Genomic DNA, 20,850 nt, shown 5'->3' with positions numbered 1-20,850 from the left:
TTGTAACGTTAGTAAAGAATGCCTCTGAAATGTCTTATTCCAATTTGATAAACGCAATTCCTCATTCATTCTCATTATTAATGGCGGTAATATGTATCTAGAAAATTGATTAATGTTGAGAAAAATGCATAGAGGACAACATTAACATTTGTGATCACAGACAAAAATAATGAAAGCTTAGAAAATGTCATTACCGAGCCCAAAAGATAAGTTAAAATGCTACAAACAAATTGATTTGAAAACCACTTCATCATAATGTTTCAGGTACGATAATATGTAGTGTTATCAAAATTGAAAACTTTTTTACATTCTCCGATAACTTAGAAATCTAAATGGTAGACAGTATTGATTAATTGGTTGTAGTTATTTTTCATAAAGATGCATGAACCATTCCTACATTGAAGGAGCGTCAAAACAAACGCAATGTTCATTCTGTTTTATATATGTACGATAAAATAGGTTCTGCCGTATGACGGGATGGACAGGGATACCTTTCTTCTTTCTCCCACCCTTCTCTCTTTTCTCCCGCCCCATTTCTTCTTTTCTTCCCACCCTTTCTGTTGCCCCATCTTTCCTATCTCCCTTTATCCTGTCAACTGTTCCCCGAATGGCCCACGTTTCCTCAAACTAGTATCCAGACGTAACAGTAGTTGAATAACTTGATGAATTTTCGTGTTTGAATGAGGAGCAAGCAAACGTTACAGATTTACAACAAATATAATACCTCCATGCTGTTTGTCTTGTTGTAAAGACTAAGATAGCTGTTCTATTTGTTTGTCCAGAAGCAGCAAGAAATAAAATGGAATTTATACAATCTGCCCGCATTAACCGTTTACTTTCAATGAACGTTTTAAGAAAGTTTATTTAAATAACTTAGATGTCACAGACGTTAATACATATATAAGTGAGGAAAGTGCCTCGGTTTTAGGCTGTATCTCATGCTCTTAACATGGACATCATAGGCAGATTTTACACGGGACATTTGGAACTTCTAAACCAACTTGAAAATATCTGAATTACACCACAAATTTTAAATAAGATAGTTTATTTGGACAGGACAGTCATAAAATTCTATCTAACGAGGATTGAAAGTAAGCGCTATATTTGGGCAGGTTGTAGCAGTTATAAAACGAGCTCTAATTCAATGTCTTGCATATAAAATACTTTAAAAAATATACTTTTCAACAACGCATAACACAATTGACATGAGATTTGTCTTAAGTCCAAATTTTTACGGATTTGATTTCTTCTATTTTTAAGGGAAACCATTGTCATTTAATCAAGAAACGTCTTCGAATTCAATTTGTAAATTTTAGGAAAAAAATATCATAACTGTTACCTACCGGTATCGTGGTTTGCCCTTGCAGAGGCGACTCTCTGTTATTCAGTTCCTCGAATACCCAGTCCTCATTGACAGCCATAACTTTTTGGTTTTTGGGATCGACAAGTCTAAATGCCGTTATATTGGCACCGCCATATTTAAACGTACTTAAATCGACAAGCCCTAAATCCTGAAATGCAAATTAGTATATTTGTTGTAGTGTGACAAAATATTTGTAAGCATCACTATAGTATAGACATGTAATATTTAATAATGATAATATATTTCGATTCATCTGAACGTATCTTAGCTTAGGGCATATTGGAATCCAGTAAGATCCGGAATCCTATTAGGGCACATTGAAATTGTAACTTCTCCTAGGATAAATTAGAATTCCAATTTGCTCTGGATCTTAAACAGTGTAAATTAGAATTCTAATTTGTCCTAAGAGAAATAAGAATTCAAATTTGCACTAGGGGATTATGGATCATACTGGCTACAAGTATGAAAACATCAAAGATTAAGATAAAAAGTATTGTTTGTGCTTAGGACAATTTCCCGGTAAATCAAAATTCTTTTTTTTCTCGTTTTTTTTTTTTTTTTTAATTTCCTTTTTCATGGTTTTATAAGTAAGACCGTCTTAAAGGTTTTTTTTGTATTTAACTCTCTAATGGTTCTTAACCAATTATATCTTATGGTAAGTGTTCTGTGATAGGTGTAATAGGATTAACTTTATGGGTTTCTTTGAGCATAATCAACAGACATTAGAAGAAATAACGCACATTCAAGTATGTCAGAAAAATCGGTCTGTAAACCAAGACTGCCTGCATGCATATGACTGCAACTGTAACAGAAAATGTCTAACCTTAAAATGTTCATGTCGAAAGTCCAAAAACATTCGCTACAAGTATATTAAATGTTTCCTAAATAAACGGGTGTGTGGCCCAAACTTTGTCAGGATCATTTATGACTACCCTGAATACAACTTACCAATGTTGTGAACATATAATGTGTATATTCGTTGGTCATGCTGACTTGTTGAGCCTGTAAATAATAAGTTATATCATAATTCTATATCGTAAACATCGAAGCGAGTCATCGTGTTCACAGAAAATGCATCGTAGGTTTGAATGCAAAAGATATATATGTACACAGGTAAAAGAAATTGACTTCAGTTTCGTCTTAATTTTGTTACAAAAACACCATGACAAAATTGACGGAGAATGCAAGTCAATGCTTAAGTTGTGTAGTGGTAAACATTCATCATGACAAATGGTATTTCCGAATAGAACTAATCTACAACTTAAGAGGATAAGTCATTGACATTTGTTTCCTATAATTTCGTCACCGGTCCGGATTTAGAAAATGTAAAACAAAGCCGTTCTTTTTTTTTTTTTTTTGTTTCAAGTAGAAATACAGTTTGTCATATATATCAGCCAATCATGTTCTTACTAAAAAAACGTATTTTGAGAATTATTTTTAATGAGTTTGTTGGGACATCAAACATTATATTTTAAAGTTTTTTTTTAAAATGCTTCATGTACATTTGTACCTAGTTCAGTTCTGGACATGTTTGTTATCATCAAGGAGCCGGATTTAACTGAATCAGTGAATTCCTTGTCGTAACGACGTGCAACTACCTCCGATTCTTTCACTTAAGGACATCTTCAAATTCGAATACTTTTTATCCTCGTCTAACTAAAGGACAAGGTTTTTTTTCTTTTTCTTTGGAAGCGTGGAGATAAAAATAATATGTGCAGAAAAGATTTTTCGGATTTTTATCTGTATATGGAAGTCTATTTCTGTCATCGTGATAAGTAAATGTCGCGAAAAATTATCTAGAAAAGTCGTGATAATTTGGGTATTTTGTCGACGTAAATGACGATTTTATCTCAAAAAGTCACGATAATTTTTCGCAATAGTTAAGATAATTATGTCGACCGTTCGATATAATAACATGAATTATCGCGACTATAAGGGAACCGACGACAACTTATGCCTTTGACATAAAATATTTTCACGATAAGATGTGACAACTTTATACTAATACAACGACTTTATGTGCTAATTATCATGACAAATCGTGATTTATCATCTCAACTGGTCGTAAAAGTTATGATGTCTGAGATATTTGTCGACATAAACTATCGCAATCTGAGAATTTAAAGTTGTGAAAATGCCAAGTAGTGTCAACAACAAAACATGTGAATTACGATATATTATGTTGACTTTTTCGTGAAATAACTTGACTTATTGACTTTAAATCTCGACAAAAGCTAGTTTTTCTTGGTAAGTTACGATAACCCATCACGAAATTACACGTTCGTCGAAATATTATGTCAACAATTCAAATTATTTCACAAAAAAATCAATATGATTTATCACAATGTATACATTTTGTAACTGACACTACTTGGCGTTTTCATAACTTTAAACTATAAAATTGCGATAGTTTATGTCGGCAGATATCAATACGTTCACAAGTTGAAATAACTTGTCTCCATTTTGTCACAAAAATTAGTGTAATGTCGTGATTTTGGTAAAAAGCTACAGCGAAAATATTTATGTGGAAGCTACATATTGGCATGACTCTGTGTAAGTCCTGATAATTAACTCGAACAGTCGACATAATAATCTTAACTATCACGAAAAATTATCGTGACTTTTTGAGATGAAATTGTCATTTATGTCGACAAAATACACCAATTATCACGACTTTTCGAGATAATTTTTCGCGACTTTTATTTATCTTGATTACAGAAATAGACTTCCATATCTGTACGCAAAAACTGACAGAGACAAACTTGCAATACGCATGCTCCCTTTTAGAAGACTATCCCTGTTTAAAGGGTATCCTACCTTTTGGAGCACCTTGAATACTTTTGAAACGTCACAATCTACAATAATTCTCTTCTCCTTTTTATCTGACATGTCTTTAAACATATAAACCCAGTTTCCCGGGTCATGATCTAATTTTCGGACGGTTATATTCACTTTTTCACCTTTGGAAAATCGCAGAATTTCTTGCAGTCGTATCAACCCTATTGAAAATAAAGTTTTAGATCTTAAATGAATTGCCGATTGCACGTTATGAGATATTCTAATATATATAATTAAGGCTAAAATATACATGTACTATGCGAAATTTAAACAATGCGCATGACAAATTAGGCATCAACATCACTTTCAATAATTGCCTAAGATTAGGCGATAGTACATGTATCTTCGTTCTATAAAATAAGCACTTCACAAAACACTGGCAATTTTCTAAATTTTATGATCATAAAAATGTGTAAAATTGTTAATGTAAGATAGTTACCATTCACACCTGAACTTTGACATTGATTTATGACTTTGACCCTAATTGACCTATACAAGAATGAACTTACCATCGTTGTCTTCGTATATAATTGTAAAAGTAGACCATTTCCAATATTTAATCAAATCAACATAGGCTTTGCCTAATACTTCATAATGTGGATATAAGCTAATAGAAAAATAGTCTCTCGATTCTCTCGCATCCCAAAATGTCTGAACATGTGGAATGGATAAAGCATTACAAATGGACTGGACGTGGCCTGATGAAACTTGTGATGATGGTCCAAAAATGCCTGCAACTCCATTTTTTATCAGTTTACAAACTGCAAAAATAAATGACATTGATGAATAATAAAAAAGGCAACTACGAAAATATCTTACATAAACATCTGGCAACTTTACTAGTGAATAATTTAATAATCTCATTTGGCAATCCCGATTGTGAACATTTAGTTCGTTTTCGTATATTTTCATACTAGTACTATTGCGAGGATTCACAATTTATTCTATTCTGGTTTGAGAAAGAGTAAGATACCGGTATTTGTGAGGAGAAAAGGCCAAAGTTAATGGCAAATCGTTGAAACCATCATGCCATGCACGGCAGGTTTTTGGAAATCCTCGGCTCGTCATTTGTACTGGGCTCGACACAACATCAAAACAGTATTGAAAAACCTCTACTTCAAAACCAACATTCAAGTGGAAATCAAAAGTATATATTACAAGAATAAAGAATAGACAGGGAAAACAAACACATAACATGAAATAACCAAAATAACACGTACAATGAAACTAAAGTAAATGAGCAACCCGGACTCCACTTAAAAACTGCGAGCATGGACCAAGTGCATCGGTAGGTCAAGCGTCCTCTGCTCTGCTGCTTGTATAGAAATACCAGCCGAGGACAAATATGACTTGGTGAACAAATCCAAGTCGGTTTTCAATATTACCTACAACCACCATCAGTCATACAGTAACACTTTTTCTCCGATACCGGGCTAACTTTAAGCAAGCAGCACGGTGGGTGTCTTAAAACAAGAAGAAACTGCTCGGTCTTCCGGAATACCAGAGTTTACCCCCGGGTGTAGTGAGGTTCGTGTTTGTTGGCTATTCAGTGTGTACTTTTTAGCTCTTTTGTGTTGTACGGTAGTTATCGTATTGTGTCATTTTGGTGTTACTTGTGTTTTGTTATTACATGTACATGTACCTTTGGAATTGTTACTTTTTCTGCTATGTAACAAAACAATAGTGTACGCAAAGACAAATATACTACTGAATTGTTATTGATCGAAATCCGATTATCACTGCATGCTCGGGCTGATATTATTAATTATCACCATACTACAGTTTGTATTATCATCCTATCTATGTTTATTTTCTCCCACAACAAAATAATCAGATCTGGTGATTAGGATAGAAATAATATACTTTTTCCAATGGTCAGAGATGATGCCAACGATTTTTTTTATAGCCAGACTATTCAATATCCTGATGGTATCTGAGGAACACGCACATGAATAAAAGGTGGAACGATCAGCAGTTTACTATAAAAGTAAATATACTCTAAATTGACTTAGATTTGGCTCTGGTAAACTTGCGTTTTGAAAATATATATTTATTTTCAGAATATCCACTTTCCTTTCTCATTAAAAACAAACTTCAGCTTTTAAGATTACAATTCGTTCGAGATAAAGGTCCTTGATGGTGAAAGTTCAAGAAATATCTCTTTAAGTTCCAAACAGCAAACTGCAAGATCAATCAAATTTCTAGACAGTTCTGACATTACCGGCCAAAGAAATCAGAATTGGAAAGCTCACATCAAAATAAACACAATTCCTAGATTTCATATTTTTAAACCGTTATTAATACTGACAGAAATTGAAAAATGAATCATTTTTTATGTATGCAAACATAGAAAATGTTGACTCGAGATGACAGCTAGCATTTAGACGTGTTGTTCTCTACTTTGAAGACTCATTCATCGACTGAAGACGACAGTAAAACATATCGATTGTCGTGAGAGACTTATACAATTTCTAGATTTATGGATGCCATTGTCTGCGATGCATATTCATATGGATAAAGGTTAATGGAAAAGAAAACTATTCATTCGAACTATCTTTAAAAGTAACATCTTCAAATTGTTCTTTGAGTCTGTATTAATAGCTTGTCATCTTCAGTTCTGTTGCTACAGGAAATATTGTCGGCGTCAAAAGGCTAATTGTAAGCAGTTTCTTACGTCCTGATGGTGAGGGGAATAATACGATCTTAATTCCTCAATGAAGATTTCGGTCATAAAAAGGAAGTGCCTTGATACTAAAGCCATAAAGAGATAGTGGTATCTAAGACTGATATGTCATTCAGTATGATAGATGCTGATCGGTTAAGCAATATACAGATGAGTTAACGGGAAGTCAAGGTTGTGAAGTATTAATGTAAATCTAAGAGTAGTTTTTAAAACGGAGAGAGATGAAAGCTACAGATTAAGAGCAGCGCAAAACGTACTACATGTACATGTGCATTTTGTGTAGACAGCGCTTTTAGGTGTGGGATAATTTAAGAGTAATCAAAGGAACCTAGATTCGAACGGAAATCAAAATGATATTATACAAGAATAAAAACTAGACAGGAAAAACAGACATACACAACAAAGAACATGAAACAAAGAAAACAACGAACTCGAAGGAACAAAAGTAAATGAGCAGCTCGGACTAAAAACTGAGAGGTAAATCAGGTGCCCCGGTAGGGTATGCGTCCTCTGTTATTCTAGGAACATCCGCCGAAGAAGCTATCGAGGGCATCGCAAAATTCTCTGCCTGTACATTTTGTATTGATAGCCCTACATTCAGTGCCAAACAGACTCATGATCAAAGACTTCGAAACTGAGTTATTTAGTTTTTTTCTTAATTAATCAAATACCAAAATATAGTACAAGTATAAGAATGCAGCAAATCTCTCATGTCAAATTTAAAGCTTAAAAAAAAAGTGCTACTATGGGAGATATCACGTCAGAGTCTCCAAAGCTACCACCGGACTAAGCATTACATATAAAATATTGATAGACTTAAAGTATTATTTTACTGTATAGGTGATACCATGTATACTCATTGTTTTTGATGGTTTTGAGTAAGAATTTCAAGGTGCAGTGATATGATAAACTGTAAAATTTGGCTTTGGAAGTGTACTTTAGAACGTAATATAATGGCCATGTGCAACGGACTAGCATATTTGTGGTAATACTCAATTGCTTTGCCATTTTAAAGCACCGAGCTATAAAGGATACATTTCTTTTTATTTACTAGTTCTTAATCTACTATACGTAACACACAATTTTTAGAACTCTCTAGGGACAGCATTGCTATACCTAAATCACATACGACTCATTGTTGCGGTACCATTGCACTTATTTCTCTTCAAATAATTATAGTTACTATGTAAGACCACCGACAAGCTTTAACTATCCGCCATGACCGAAACAGGAGAAAAGCATCTCCAATAATGCAGGTTACCTATAGCTACTGTCTGGCGTCAAAATAATTGCGACATTATTACGTCTTTTATATTGAATTAAATTATTGCAAAAAAACATTCCAACAATATGTCTTGTTTGTTAGATTTACATTCCCCAAGGGACATAACTCGTTACTGTTCGCCGATAAAGCACTATTACCGATAACAAAATATTGGGAAACCCATTATATGTGTTAATCTAAATCAGATGTTGTTTTCTTCCAGGCCTTTGATCTAAAGTGAGTGGAAGATTTTCTGTGGAAACCATTTTTATTTCTCAAAATAACTTTGTTCATCATCTTCATTTCATGTGACGTAATGTTACTAACAAGTTGCAGCTACACTGAGTATTCATGTCAAATTGATAACGAGGTGTGCTAATAACTGTTTTTGATGGTTATGTCTATGTAGAGTCACTTTTAATACGTTGTACATGTATCAGGGCATGTGATTATTCGTGGGTTTAATACGTTATAAAAGTATATCAAGTATTAAAATAAAATTATACGGTCTTTGTATGTGCATTATAATTGATAGTTTAAACCCTAAATCATATATTTACATAAAAATATAACTTTGTTGTATATGCATTATAAGTATTTGTTTAAACCATATACACCCTATATCGCACACCCTATATCACAACTCTAGACCTACATAGCATACCCTATATCACATACCTAGACCTATATCGCATACCTATATCGCACTCCTTCACTGGCCATACCCGAAGTATGGTTAAAATATGTGATATTATGAACATGACATGTCAAAATCTGTATCGCATGCTGTATCAACCCTCGACCTATATCACCCGAGGCCCGGTGGCCCTTTGGTTGATATAGGAGTCTCGGGTTGATACAGCATATCATACAGATTTTGACATGCAATATTTAGTTTATATCGCATACCCCTGGCCTACATGTATATCGCATAACCTAAATCACACCTTTAAGCCTGCATTTATAACACATGCCCTGTATCGCACCGTTACTCGGAACACACATTTAGTATTTTAGACATTAAAATAAATGATTAAGTGTAACGAACATGACATGCCAAATCTGTATTTAATGCCGTACGAACCCTCGACCTATGTCGCCCTCAGGCTTGTGGCCCTTGGGGTTATATAGGGTCTTGGTTTTATATAGCATGTGATACAGATTTTTTACATGTAATAATCAGTAAATATTACTACTGAAAGTCCTTGCTACCACTCGATAAGGAGTGTTTACAATGGAGGAAATAGATTCTTTTTTTTTCTATACTTCCTTTATTTCGTTGCACAGGCAAATGTTTTCTATTAATTCCTCAATCCCTTTATATCAGAACATCACTTCCCTTTCCGAAAAATAAAATGTGCCGAAGAAGTCACTCATGAATGGTGATACAAATGAAATATAATATTTGCTAAACATGTGTAATTAATAATATAATTTGTAAATGTACATGTAAAATGTTAAACATCGTTGAGTTTTATGAAACAGTTGTAAGATCCCTCTGACAACACCACTGCCTAATTGTATTTAAAGGATATTTTCATTCAATCCATACGAGTTGCTTTCAGATCGCAATTTACTGACACCAGTTCTTGGAGGAAAAAAAATACATATATATCGTACACAAGGAAAGTAGAATTAATCTTAAAGCATGTACATACCTTTTTTGGATGCTTCAAAACTGTCTTGTTCAGTAACATCAGCATATTTATCATAAATGAGCAATGATTGTGGTAAAATATCGTTCCTGAGATTGATTTTCTCCATAGTGTTCCGAAATGCTATTTCTACACCCCTGTCTTTTGCTTCAAAGAGCCCACCTGCAAATATAAAAGTACTGAATCAAGTTTTATCCATTTCATAAATACATACCTGTAATTGTATTGGAGGGTAAAGAGGCTTTTAGTGAAATGAGGTTGGTGAAAAATATATACATATAATATCTACGTATCTCCTAATACATAACTGTATATGTAGATTTGGTAATGCGGGTGATTGGGAGATGAACGTACATTGTAAGTTCGTTTGGTGAAGATAATAATAAATAATTTTTCATATAGTTACATTTTTCTTTGTGTATTCTTGCCACAACCATATCAACTGCGGTACACGTGTGTTAGTGCACGTGTTTGGAAACGGCTGTTAGTAGAAGTACTTCTCCATTTAAGTACAGGATACAATTTAACCTAAGGATCGTGCAGATTTTTTTTTACGATAATGTAAATGCATCTAATGAATTGAAAACGAATGAAAATAATAATGGAAAATGTATGTGGAGAAATAGTTTAAATTTATATAGGTGAAAAGGTCAAACTTTAAGTAGTGACATGAAATAAAAAAATGGCGTGAACTATTCAATGTAATTCAACTAAATAGTTTTGAAAAATTTCAATTATTTCCCCAGCCTCAGAAATGTGACACTCTGAAAGAATTGGGTTGTTAAGGAATTTGACAATAAATTTATCATTTTTCTTCTTTATTTTCATGACTCTAAGGTTGACCTGTACTTAATTAGCAGGCTTTGTAAGAATCATGCAAATCCTGTAATATGTGGTACATGTAAGCCTCCAAAAAAGTCTTTTTTATTTGTATTGCTAAATGGGTCCATATGATGAACTGTATATAATTATTCATTCCAATCTGTCTTCATTAGGAGAAAGTTCACATTAAAAATCAAATAGTTCATATTTCATTTCAGTCTCATTTACAGTTATCTCCTATTATTTAATTTAAATTACATAGTTTATATTTCCTAAGACCAATGGTTACATGATGAACACGTTAGTTTCTGTTTACTATTATAAAATTTTAAGCAAAATATCAAAATGGAACAAGTACAATCTTTCAAAAAGATAGCCGACGCATTTTCTCGATTTGTTCATTCCAAATTTATTTTGTGAACTGTATGAACACTGTGCTACGTTTAGTAATTCAATTATTTAATTGGTTCAACAAGTAAGCTTTTTCCAATAAATCAGTATATAAAGATCATAATTCAATGTATCAACGTGATAGAAAATATTCAGGACAACAATGCCCCTAATGGAGCTTTGCATTTCACGGTTGCTATCACTTTTGTCCAATGAAATGCGAGGTTGTAAGCTCAATCGGTTACGTTGTCATGGTTAAGCATCATGGGTATCACGTGACGCCAAAGCGAAGTCAATTCCGACTGCATCGGGAAAATATCGTAAGCTTTCCAACAATGAAGCCCCGTGAAGGTCCGGGTGTCAAAAGAAGCCCCGTGCAGGTCCGGGTGTCAAAAGAATAGGCCTGCAGCAGCGCTAAGCTTGTCGTAAAAGGCGACTAAATATTGCTCAGAACCTTAGCCGGGGGCTAGGGCGCCCTGCCCACAGAGCAACTGGGTTGTGTGCCCAGGTGGTGGAATGGGGTACCCCTGGTGTGTTACATACTGGAGTTGTCAGGCTATAATACGGAAAACCTGACCGCAAACCATGGTGGTGCACCGTGTTGGGAAAGATGCCACGTTCCTCGCACGTTAAGAACCCTACTGTGGTATTCTCCCGTAGGAGGAACCATAGGGCTCCGCCACAGGAGGCTAAATTGCCCGACCATACCCATCTCTCCCTATTTCCAGTGGCAATCAAAATTTGTCGACCCCATTGGCCTTGTGTCCCATCCCTTTTTCATTTCATCATCATTTCATGTTCATTTTATCATCCATTTCATGTTCATCGTCTGAATATAGCTGAAATATTGCTGCTCGGACGTTAAACCCCAACAAACAAACAAACAAAACCAACAATGAATCATATCTGCATGATTCTTAGTTGATGTGCTACTTAAAACGGTAAACAAAATACTACAAACGTACTCAGTCTAACATGATGTGATACGCGAGTTATGGGCCATATCACGTCAATTTCTCAAAGACCGGATTCCTGCATGATTCTTTCGCAAAGAAATCAATTTAGTCTGATTTCTTCTGCTTCTAACATAGTCACTAATCAGTAATTTTAACGTATCGATTACAATATGTTTAATTAGTTAATCAAACTGTGCAGATGTTAGCGGAAGTTTACGACATCTATCAGAAACCGGATCATGATTGAGATATAAATGGCAGAGATTGCAATTTTAGAAGCTAATATTTAATTGTTACACGCATTGATAAATCGCTTTGTAGCACGGTACTTAGGAATTGATACCCTTCAGGTACCAAGAACTAAGCACAAATTGAAAATAATTAACAATAAGGATTGCAAAAGAGTGATCAGATATGTCGCAATCTTGTTAGAGGTGTTATGGCTTAAATTTAAACGTTGTAACTTTATATGTTTGTCTTTTGACTAGATAGCATGTTGGAAATATCAGAGAAAATATATTTATTTCATTTACATTTCCACGTGACATTTCTGTACTTAGCTTTGAAAAGTTGTACTGCACTACTCCAATCGTCAGGAAATGCATTGAATAGAAGGCAAATTCAAGTCCCCAGGCAACGGTTTCAAGTTTGAAGTTATATTATTTTATCGGAAAGAAATATGACTGCATTTGATAAATGGAAGTGGTGTTCTGTTAAACATTCGTTTTTTATAGTTTATATAACTAAATGTCATGAAAATCATACCGGAATCAAGCCTTCGTATTTTTGTTTTGTCCTACAAATGTCTCTACCGATACTTGAAGGGCCAAATGACTAGTCAAAAGTTCGAACATTCCAGATGAATGCATTGAAATAATTCGCTGGATTATTGGTAGACATAATAACATTAATTTTATGTCCTTCAAGCTAAAATCTGTAAAGCTATTGTCAAGAATTAGAGCTTCACCCTTGGCAAGGGTTACGATTTACGTTTATATCACCCTAAAACCAAATTTGTCCTTTGAATGATTAAAAGCGGGTTAATCCTGTATTAATCTTTTAATAACCTTTTAAAGGTACGGATAAAGTGTAAATGTATACAGATTATCAGATCAATATACATGTACATGTACATTTAACGTCCAAGATACTCAATTTTACAAAGGTTTGGCTAAATTATTACAGTTGTTGATAAATTCCTGTATGTTAAGTCATGATAAATTGCATGATTTTATACAAAATGTATACAGTCGCCGATCCAAGGGAAGATCATACGGATCGGACCCCCTTTTCGATTTTATTTATAATTCATCAGTTCGGTTCTGTTGTTATTACTTAGTTATTGTGTGTAATATTTTGGCAAAGGTATACAGCAAATGACGGCCTGAAACTCGAATTCGGAAATGACTGGATCTGCCCTCCACTCCCCCACCCCCGAAACTCCCTTTCAGAAATGACTGGATTGGACCCCCTTTTTAAAAATCAGTTTCTGGAGCTGTTCCAGCAACAGTTTTAAGTTAAACCTCATTCGTAATAGATGTAGAGACCAGAAATTAATTTTAACTACTTAAGACATTTCAGATTACCCCGTGCGTCATAAAATATATAAAATTCATTGCAAATGTCTCTCAAAGTTTTAAAATTAATCTCAGATAGCCTTGTTCGATAACAATAGGAAAAACATACACAATGCAAACGAAGATCAATTCCAGATTTCAGACTTGGCTGCAGGATACGCCATTCATCAATCCAGATCTTAGGGGCAGCCATGGCATTTCACTTCATTTTCAAAGAAAACTGAACAAAGAAAATATCTGCACATTCCAAAGCAGTCATAAATCTAAAACACCATGTGCATTTCTGTCCCGACATGCCAGGTAGAATATAAATTTATGACAAACGATGTGTGTTTTTAATTAGCCCTCAAAGGTCAGATATACGTGCTCATGCACGATATGGCAATTCAACATCTGGTTCTATGAATACGTGCGTATGTTAAACCTCTAATTTATCAAGTTGTATGATGGAAGATTAATGTAAAACGGAACTTGTAAGCTCTTCTTTATACACCTGCCATTTCGTTTATCCACTGGCATTATCTATCATTGAAGAACGATATTTCACATCTGGAGATCGATTCCACCAGCAGTTGTATAAAACTAGAGAGAATTGTAGAATGGTAGTACTTGTGAACTAAGTTTTACACGGCACTGTAGTGTTGTAGGGTGGGTGTAAGGTAGGCAAGAATATGATAATTCAAATACATCGACATACAAGTACATGGCCTTAACGTGTAAACAGGAAACAAAGACGAGCTTCATGCACAATGCAGCCAACAAAATAAAATACAAGGCAAACCAGACATCACACAAAAACTAAAAAAAAACTGGCAATATGAACTTAGTTCAACGAAAAAAACGGGATCGAGTGGTATCGGGTGTTTCGGAAGGGTAAGCATGCCATACAAGGGTATACCTTGTTTTTAAGATTATTGAATTAATTTTGATATGGCACACATATTCAGCGTACCTTTTCGACAAGACAAAATAAGAAAAATATTGACGAACAGAGGAAAAGACCCGCCATGTAGAGTCCATTTGCTACATATTCAGCGATAGGACTTCTTCCACTAGGTGATGAATCTCGACTTCGTACTATTCATGCAATATACAGTAGCTACATCTGTAGCACCACTTCTTTTTCTAGGAGATCATAGTGGGTGGACTCCGTATGAGCAACCAACTACAATGTAAACATCCGGTCCCAACGGACTTAACGTATGTACATGTGCGTGATTTTGAGGACGAATATTTCTTTACTATTTCTGATACCATGTACGTTGTCAACTCGCAAGAGCATGTACGTTTTACACGACTTCATCTAAAGGTCCTGGGTGTGTTTATATAAATTAAGTTATTTGTTCCTCAACAAATGTCAGGGGGTCAACGGTTAAAGACGACCACTGAACCGTTATACTCGTTCCGATGTAGATATGTACATGTATAATAGTCAGCTTCACCATTTTGATAGTGTACAAATGCACACATGTGCATTGTATTTATATTTAACAGTTCGTTAATTTATGTCCAATTGCAAAATAGACGAAGAAAAAAATAACATTTTATCAAACAAAATTGAATCGAAAACAAATCAGATTGAAACGACATACAATTAACCATTATATAGATCGTCATATCGATGTCCCCGAAAAGAGGCCATGAACAGATAAAAAATGTTATCAAACATGAACTATAAATATTGCTTAAACAATCTTAAATCGGTAACCACAGACACAACTGCTAATAAAACAATTCTCTAATGTCAAATTAGTACGGTGCGTTTTCTAATTTTCTTCCTACAACGACCCATAATGGGAAAATATAACAATAAATTGGTCGTTAACCCCAATAGAGAATAACGAACGTTTTTTGAAGCGGGAAGTCGCAGTGACCAGTAACGTTCAGAAATGGAATAGAATTTTATATTAATTCGGCAATATTTTTACAGCGAAGGCAATATTGTTATTGCGTCTTTATGATTGCTTTCATTAATTTTGTTAAATTGATATTTGATTTGTTAGTTTTTTCCCTATGTCAAGTATAAACGATTCATCCTAGGACACGAATGTCATAAATCGTATAATGTATTGCCATTAAGGAAAAGGTTTATTTTTATTGTTTAACTGTTTTTCTTGAACCTACAAATTTGTACATTGTTTTCGACGATATTGCATGTACTTTAGGTGATCAAACGAGTTTTTTTTCATTAACCAAGTTGAAACGTGCCACGTCTTTTCGGTCTAAGGGTTAGCCCTATTTTATATCGGCAAAAAAAATAATACCGAAACGTCAACAATAGGGCAATTCAGTTACGTAAAATCCAAGTAAATGGTCTGAACGTGAAAACAGGAAATTATTATGATCTACATGCACATAAACTATATGGCGAACCGAATAAACTAAATAACATATAAAAACTGAAAATAAAGAAACAAATACTAAATCACCAGTAATATGAACTCTTACAAAACAACAGTGACACCACGTGCTTTGACATGGTAAGCATGTCCTGCTCCGCCTCTGTCACCCGTCATATTGCAAAATGATGATTGGGTTTTTTTTACGGTCTTGACTATCCTTACGGATCACGCACAACCAGCCCTTAGGGGGATTCTGTCAGTAAATGTCTGTTAGTAGTTGGAGGTAGCGGAGCCCAGTCTTCGGGATACCCGACCGAAGAACTCAGTTAGAGAATGTCCTACTAGGGGATGGGCTTCTCTGTTGACGCTATGGCCTGCTCCTAGACCCCACGTGGGTCCGAGAGCGTTTCCCCACTCTGTTCGTCAACGTGTAGAGTGTGATATTGCAAGGGAGTATAATCTGCTAATAGTCTAGCGAAAATTATGCAGCTTTACGACCCGAGCCACAATAGAACCTAATCAAAAACAATTTACAATTTGGCGATATCATTTTATTCAACAAAATGTCATAATTTACTAAAGAAGCGAGGGTATAACTTTCATGATGAAAAATCATATTGGTTAGAGTTGTTGTTGTCTCATTAACAATGTCTAACTTAGCCTGGTCTTGATTTTGGCTTGACGTCGATTTTTTGTCGATTTTACATAACTTGTCCGCAAAATAGAGGGACATATCATACAATTGAAAAATATATATTAAATTCTAAATCGCCTTACGCAAGAAAGTGCAACGTAAAATATTCACGCACGCATTTCATTAACAAATCGTCAGCAATGGGAAACAAGAATGCTAGATTCTACAAACATCAGACAGTTTGTACCCGTACACTTAAAAGCGTAAAATACATACACACCATTAAACTAGTAAGGACCTCAAGAATTTGTTTATTTGAATTATTTATTTGTAATTCCATTATTCTCGATTTTGACTTGGCAGTTTATTGTGTCCTTATTATAAAAGAGATGATTAAAGTTAAGAAAATATATAGATAGGTTATAACTTTTTGTCTAGATAGGGCCAAAAATAATAATTTGTTATAAGCCAAGGACGTCTGATGGGTTCAACATACATGTACAAATAAATAATTACAATTAATAAACTTGTATAAATAGTACAGCTCTGATGTACAGATCAAACTTCATGTACAGATCTGCACATGCATTATGTACCATGAACCAGACTCGGGTAGGAGTTAATTGAATTGCTACAAGTTTTAACCATTAAGTGCCTGTCTTCCCCTAGACTTGCTACAAGTCCCTCTCTTTATATTAAAGAATATATTTAAAAGTTTATTAATTGCATGTATCCCTCTGATAGCAAATCTGTTAAATTGTTACAGGAGAAATTAGTAGTGGCGTTATCAGAGAGGTAAATTACAAAGATTTTCTGCGTCATAGTGTATATATATAATAAAGGGGGACTAATAAAGCAAGTCTAGTCTATCCCCATTTGATGATCGATTTTGAATATCGGCCCCTCACGGTCTGTCCCTGAATAAAGATGTTTGTGAACATAGTGAATACGTGTATTTATTCAATTAAACTTGCCAACGTGCAAAAGGTCTACTAAGTACATGTAAATAAAATTTAGTCAGCTACAATAGGGTACAATAATAGACCATTTCGTGCTGATTTCTGGGCAGACTCAGTCGGTACTTCCGCGAGGAAGTTGCAACACTTTCCCGTAATTATTTTGTTGAAATCTGTTAAAGGTTTTAAATTGTTAGAAAGTGTAAAAATTACCTCACGGAAGCACATGTACCGACTGAGCCTGTTTAGAAAATGATCAGGATAGGTTCGAACGTACTTATACTTCTTCAAATAAATGGACCAGAATATGATCACTCCAAATTTATACACGAGGTATATTCTTGAACATTCCTCTCCGATTTTTTAAACTGGGGAATCTTAAGCCATTCAAGGTTGGCGTTCATTCTCTGTACCAATATGCTAATGACGTGACTGTAGAAAGAGGAAGTACATGTACATGTGCAGTTTTCGGTTTTCAAGAAAAAAAATACGTACAATAGCGAATTTGACAAACGTGACAAAGATTACAGTATGGACATTTGCAAATCGAAATGCTATAAAAAGGAGGAAAATATGGAGTACGACTTTCTCCGCGCGTGTACTTTTTTTTTAAAGCAGAGTAAGATATGACGTATCGCCATGATCATTCAAAGGGATAAAGAATATCCTTGCATATGTTAAAAGTCGAAGAAAAATGTGCAGGGACATTTTGGTTTAGTTTTTAGCGAATTCCACCACATGGAATCATGCAAAAACGACAAAAGTACAATGAATTCACACACAGTTTTGACATTAATAATCATCTGATGGCAGAGAACGCCAGCGTATTCTGTTTGTATTGCTAATGACTTCTGTCAGATTCTGATGTTTACTAGTAATTTACAGAAGTTTGGCTACTTATTCATATGAACCTTGGTATGTTTTGTTAATGGAAACAATCGCGTATGCACTCCTCGTGTTACTTTGTACTGACCCGCAAAATTGTTGATTTTTTTTATTGATTGTTTCATACTGCTGTGGTATTCATATCATAATTTAAAACATGATTTTAACGAATCCTTTTATAATGCTGATTCATGAATACATATTTTCAAATGACTTCAATTCGAATTTATAAAAAAAACATATTTAAAACTAACGCGGAGGGGTAGAAGCGATTTCGTTTAGGTAAATTTATATACAGGTAGTATTACATGTTGAATTTGACATACTGTATCATTTTAATAGATTAGTATAATGATTACGGTTGTACATGTACTTTTTTGTGGATTAAATCCATATTCTGCATGTACGTGTATACTGTAACAAAATGTGAAAACAGTAAAATAGTCAGGGGCGTAGCTGCCAATACGCAAATACGCAGTTGCGTACTTTCGGAAAAAGGAACAAAAATAAAAACACACATTTTAATGTTGAAATAAAGGATTTATGCAGTGACTCACTGGGGGCCTTGAGCGACCCCCAGACCCCTCGGCGTAATTTTGCGTACAAATAAAACAGGCCTAGCTACGCCCCTGATAGTAAAAGTACATGGTAATGTTGTATTAAACTGTTAGTTTAAGTACACGTACACTGCTCATCATCGGTCTATATGTATAAGTCTAAGGATGTTGTCTGGTCATGTACAGCCATTTCTGTCACACTTTCGGATTCCTCAAGTTTTATCCATTTCACACATCGTCTTTTTTTGCCAAGTGACCCCAAATTTCATAAAACATACACCTTAAAATGTTATTTCGGAACTTTTTATGAAATCTTTGTAATTTCGTCATAAAAACTGCTAAGACAAAGCCTATGAAAGATCTAGAGAAATCATTTTCCCGCCATAATTTAAAATTTTATACCAGATTTACGTCATAACTGAAATATAATGCTAGGGGCCCCTCAAACTACCCTTAGGCTAATGATAATAATTGGTTCGCAACGGAATTAAAAGAATAATCGAGCTGTGTTCTGTTATTCCACTACCATAGTTTGGAGAAACGGGCGTAATTATGATACTATTTGAAGGGTATTTGTGATTTTAACCTTGAGGTAACTGCCAAGTCACAGTATACGTTGCTATTCTGTTCTCCAAAACAATGGAAATTAAGCAAATTGTTGGCAATAATCAAAACAAGACATTATATTGTTATAAAAACTTATCAACCTTGGAGCATGAACATGTACCTGTATTTTGCACAAAATCATTGAAATTATCCTCTTGTATATGTAAATGTACATTTGGATGTTATTTATTTTATGGGATCATGTTAACATTTATTAACATAGTAGACTTACTAAGGTCTCTTTATTCTCAATTACTGCGAAAGAATGTTGTGCAGATGGATTAGTAGGTGTACATGTATATGTAATACATGTAGTACTGTACATGTAATGATATAAAGCCTGACAGTCAATTACATGTATACTAATTCATATTATATCGCGATACCTCCAATAACAACTTTGAAGTACCGGTGTCAGAAAGTGCAAATTACAACTAGAAACAAGCTTATTATAACAAATTACAAAGTAGGCTTTTAGGTATATACTAACATGACTAATACAGTCATGTTCTTAAAGATTATCGTTTTTGAATTATGAAACTGTGAATGTATAGTTTGCATCACTCAATATCTCATCAAAAGGAGTTGATACTTGAAGCAAAAACAAGAATACGAAGTGTCAATGTGCAGAGACTACGTGCAGCTTTCATAGTATTTACTCTTTTTTGGGGTATATACACATATATTTCTGTATCATATATGTACTTGGTATTTTGGCTTCCTCTGATTAGTCTGGTGCCAACAGAATGGCCTAAAGGACTACGGTAAATACCATATGATTTATGTTGGCTTTCCTTAATGAGCGGTGGTGCCGACGTCTTTGTCAAAAGGCCTTAATTAGATAAATATTTTACATCATGCTATATCGTCAAAATTGGTATTCAGTGGACAAAGCCGTAAACAACAAAGAAGCCCAGTAACTGATATTTGGCGTTGATAGTTTAAAAGACCATGCTATTATATGCTTTGGATTAAAGTTTAAAATGATATTGAACTGAGGTATAATTATGTCCATTCAATAAACATAGCTTATCATAATATTTAAGAATTTGAAACCCTATCAAACTGGATTATACAGAGGAATTAATAGCATTTTACATTCTAAAGGGAAATCTAAAATATGTTATAGGAATGCTTGGATCGTAATGTGACGGAATTGCTCCTGGTAATATTTCATGTCTAAAAGTTCGTCACTTTATGTATTGTTACTCAATAAGTTAAGTAATTTAAGTTCGTGTTTTGAAATCAATTAACGTTGAAACATAACAGCGAAATCCCCGTTTTTCATCAACAAAAAAAAAAAGAAAAGAAAAAACGACTCC

At 34.3% G+C, this 20,850-nt stretch overlaps 1 protein-coding gene across 3 annotated transcripts in view; it reads right to left on the bottom strand.

The window, feature by feature from the left end:
• The window catches only part of LOC148613731 (glutamate receptor ionotropic, kainate 2-like), a 76,338-nt gene that overhangs the window by 11,260 nt on the left and 44,228 nt on the right, over positions 1–20,850 (bottom strand). For all 3 annotated transcript variants that reach the window (XM_088587302.1, XM_088587304.1, XM_088587303.1), the window contains 5 exons: positions 9,807–9,965; positions 4,711–4,962; positions 4,181–4,362; positions 2,312–2,365; positions 1,344–1,511 (listed from right to left, as the gene is read on the bottom strand). In XM_088587302.1, coding sequence (XP_088443428.1) covers positions 1,344–1,511; positions 2,312–2,365; positions 4,181–4,362; positions 4,711–4,962; positions 9,807–9,965 — 815 coding nt within the window. The remainder of the gene's footprint in view (positions 1–1,343; positions 1,512–2,311; positions 2,366–4,180; positions 4,363–4,710; positions 4,963–9,806; positions 9,966–20,850) is intronic.

This window comes from Perna viridis, chromosome 6 (assembly GCF_037379345.1).
Source record: "Perna viridis isolate PV_CMFRI_1.1 ecotype Kerala chromosome 6, ASM3737934v1, whole genome shotgun sequence".
Taxonomy (NCBI): Eukaryota; Metazoa; Mollusca; class Bivalvia; order Mytilida; family Mytilidae; genus Perna; species Perna viridis.
This window is presented reverse-complemented; position numbering and strand designations above follow the sequence as displayed.